Source organism: Octopus sinensis, linkage group LG16 (assembly GCF_006345805.1).
Source record: "Octopus sinensis linkage group LG16, ASM634580v1, whole genome shotgun sequence".
Taxonomy (NCBI): domain Eukaryota; kingdom Metazoa; phylum Mollusca; class Cephalopoda; order Octopoda; family Octopodidae; genus Octopus; species Octopus sinensis.
Genome location: NC_043012.1, coordinates 43,433,292 through 43,437,287, shown reverse-complemented (window position 1 = coordinate 43,437,287; position 3,996 = coordinate 43,433,292). Strand labels below are relative to the sequence as shown.

At 34.6% G+C, this 3,996-nt stretch overlaps 1 protein-coding gene across 1 annotated transcript in view; it reads left to right on the top strand.

The window, feature by feature from the left end:
- The first annotated feature begins 2,401 nt into the window (after nt 1-2,401).
- The window catches only part of LOC115220349 (deleted in malignant brain tumors 1 protein-like), a 213,857-nt gene continuing 212,262 nt past the window's right edge, over nt 2,402-3,996 (top strand). The window contains exon 1 of the mRNA XM_029790455.2: nt 2,402-3,772. Coding sequence (XP_029646315.1) covers nt 3,349-3,772 — 424 coding nt within the window. The 5' untranslated portion in view covers nt 2,402-3,348. The remainder of the gene's footprint in view (nt 3,773-3,996) is intronic.

The following is a 3,996-nucleotide window of genomic DNA, read 5'->3' as shown; positions in this document are numbered from 1 at the left end:
TTTTCTCTGCCAGTTCCCTTGTCGTTTGACGAGAATTTTCGTGCAAATGTTGGTTTAATTGCTCTTCATTGAACTCAACTTGACGGCTAGAACGAGGTGTGGATTTGAGGTCAAAATTTCCATTTTTGAACTTGGCATACCAATCACGAGCGGTTCTTTCAGCTATGGCACCCTCCCCATACACAGCACAAATGTCGCGAGCAGCTTTTGTGGCCTTAGAACCTTGATTAAAAGCGAAAAGAAGGAGGTGTCGAAAGTGCTCGTTTCTTAACTTGACATTCCATTTTAATGATCTGAAAATAAACTAAAATTAACTAGAGCAAAAAAAAAAAAAAAAGAGATTCCAAAATGATTCAAAAATAGAATTCTCGGAAAAAATAGATTCCAAAACTTAAAAAAAAAACGGTGGGAACTTAGTTGCCAAGCCAATATATATATATATATATATATATATAGTTAATCCAAACATAAACATATATGTATGCATATACATATTTGCATACCAATGCTTTTATATATACGTACATACCAATGCTTTTATATATACGTACATATATGTACATATGTATGCATTGATATACAAATATATATACATGTATATATGTTTATATTTACGTACACACACAGACGTACACGCACGCCTACACACGCACACACACACACGAACAGACACTCACACACACGTACGCACGCACATATACACATAATATTTTATAGTCATCTGTCAAATATAAACATACATGTACACACAGATTTACACATGCACATTTATCCTGCCTGTTCAAGTTGGCTATTCTTTCCCCAAATATGACATAACTATGAGGTGGCGCTATATTAATTGAGGCGTGATCTGAACCAATACAGGCCGAAATCTATATTTATCTAAATCTATCTTTATTAAACGTATATGAATGCGAATGTGTGTTTGTATGCAGTATGCACGCGCGCTCGCAAGTGTGTGTGTACGTGTGTTTATGTGTACGTGTGTTTATGTGCAGATGCGCTCGCATTAGTTTATATATGTGTCTATCTATTTACCTATCTATCTGTCAATCTCTCTCTCTTTTTCTCTCGTTCTCCATAGATATATAGATATATATACATATAAGTATATATATATATATATTATATATATATATATATATATATATATATATATATATATATATATATATATATATATAATACACACACATGCATATATATATATATATATATGATCCGAAATGTACCGTATTATACATCCCTCACGGCTGATATTACCAATCGGTTTCGATTTCCATATATATATTCATCAGTTTCCAGCTGCGATGGATATATAATATTGTGCATTTCGATAATATACCCACTACATTGATAGATATACGAGTGAATCTTTTCCCTGACTTATGAACTCTTAGACGACTATATATATGTATATATGTATGTATGTGTTCATGGATATAAGTATGTATGTGTGTGCTTATGTACATTATGTGTGCGTGTGTGTGTGTATACGTGCTTGTGATGCATATAAATAGGCAGTGAAGAAGGGGGATTGAAAAAGAAGAGAAGCCACACATAGAGATAATTGAGTATATTATCATGAAATAACTATGTGCAATATTTCCCTCTCGCTTTCCGCAATGTGTACATGCTACAGATAGAGGGAAGAGTTGAGAGAATTTCTGTCAATTACGATGAGTAATTATAAGTATGTACATTTGAGAGAAGGGATTAAGAATGATGAGAGCGGACAGATAGTAGAAATACGTCTAAAACGAAGGCCGGAAAAGGAATGGGCTAGGAAAGAAACTCCTGTTAAGTTTCATCTTTATTTTTTTCTTTATATCCTATGCGTATGTGTGTCACTGTATGGACTTTGTGTGTACGATCGTTTCTCTGTGTGTGTATAAGGTGTATGAATTATTCTTTGTGTGTGTATACACAACTGGATTTATATAACAGTATAATTCTGCGCTAATAAGTATATAAACTAGTGTAATTGTTGTTACGACTGAATTTCATATGTAGTGGTGTTTACGTCTGTATATTTAATATACAGACATAAATGTAATTGTTCACCTCCTTGCCACATATCTCTCTTAAATCTTTTAGTTAATATCGTTTCATCACTAACAGGCAGCACATTAACTAGTCACTCTTGGATTAATTTTCACCCCATCTCTACAATAGCCTCTAAACTAGTAAAGAGCTTCAAGGCTCACAAAATCCCTAAAGTAGTTGTAGTGACAGCAGCTGCAGTAGTAGAAATAGTAGCAGCAGCAGCAAGAAAAATGACAGCAAACAGTAGTAGTAGTAGTAGTAGTGGTAGTAGTAGTGGTAGTAGCAGCAGCAGCAGCAGCAGCAGCAAAAGTGTTTATATTAAGACACTAAATTTTTTAAACTTAGCACAGAACACAATACCTGAGTGTAAGAGATTAAAGTAAAAGCGAGTGACCAAAGTAGAAAAGCTTGGCTAACCTCGTCATGACGACAACGATTCCTCAGAGTCAAGAATATGCGTTCATAAAACAATGAATCTGTGTGCGTGTCTTTTTTTCAGAGATTTTCAGATGAAAAAACAAACTTAAAAAAAAAAGAAAACCACACGCGCACACACACACATACGCACACACACACACACACACACACACACACACACACCACACACACACACACACACATACACACACAAACTTATACATAACTGCACACTTATTGTATTATACATGCTAATATACAGGTACCATTGATGCACAGACATCACCTCTAAATGCAAGCAGCGTCATCAATCTTGTTACTTGCATTCTCATTCCTCCCTTCTTCAATCGTTCACTTTGTTTCCTTCTCATGCTTATTCCTGCTTTTCTCTTCCCTCCTCTCTCTATTTCTCTCTCTTTCTCTCACACACTTCTCTGCGTTTTGTTTTTTCAATTCTACCTTATCTCTTCGTTTACCTTATCTCTTCGTTCTTATTTATTTACAACGAATATTATCATCTATTCACCGGTTCATGTGTCTTTATGCATGTCTACAATATCTTTTCATATGCTATGCATCGAGGTTTCATGAAATATTGATGTTAGAATGTAGAAGAAAGAAAACAGTCGAAGCGATCGATTATACTAAAGGACTTCACTGGGCGTATGATAATAGTGTATATCGTAGAGGTTCGGAAGTTTATAGGCTAGCCAACTACAAACGAGCCAGCCACATGCTTATCCCGTCATAAAATAAAAAAATAAAAAAATAAAAAAGTAGGGAGAAACACCGAATCGTCTACTGTCGCTACTGCTTCTGTTGTTGCTGTCACTGCTACTATCAGTGCTGCCAGAGGATAAAACAAGATTTTATCCCAGTTTAAGAATGAGGAAGGACACAGCTCTACATAAGATTAAAACTACAGCAATCACAATAACTGCTGTAAAAACTAAATCAGCTCCTCTCTCAAATGAGCCAATGCAGTCGTCCAACACGACATCGTTTATTAGCTGCTGGAGTAAGAAAATTATCAACAATGGCAAGAATTATAAAAGCAACACAGATGGTAAAAATAACTGTTGTAATGATACTGGTAGTTATCACAACATAAATAGGTGTTCCACCTCTCTTCGTCATTACAATCATTATAAGCACGATGCCATCAAATCTACTACAATTCATTATTTTCAACAAAGATGTACTGGATACTCGGCCTTCTGGTTGATATATACATGTCTTTTATTATTATTCTTATTACTACAACTACCAACGGAGACTAAAGCGGATTTGATATTTAAAGCACCTGGAAGTAAGTATAAGACATTTATTTACGATTCCTTTATTCTTTATATAGTTATTTATTTGCTATGTATGTATACTTCTTTTCCGTTACCATATATAATCCGATCCGAAAAGGGCTATAAATAGGTTCCTTGCATATGCATGAATGGGACATTTTTATAGAAAGAGGCATAGATTTTTAACGGTTTTAGTTTTTCAGTAGCATAAAAATGTAAATAAGTTGTTCATCTC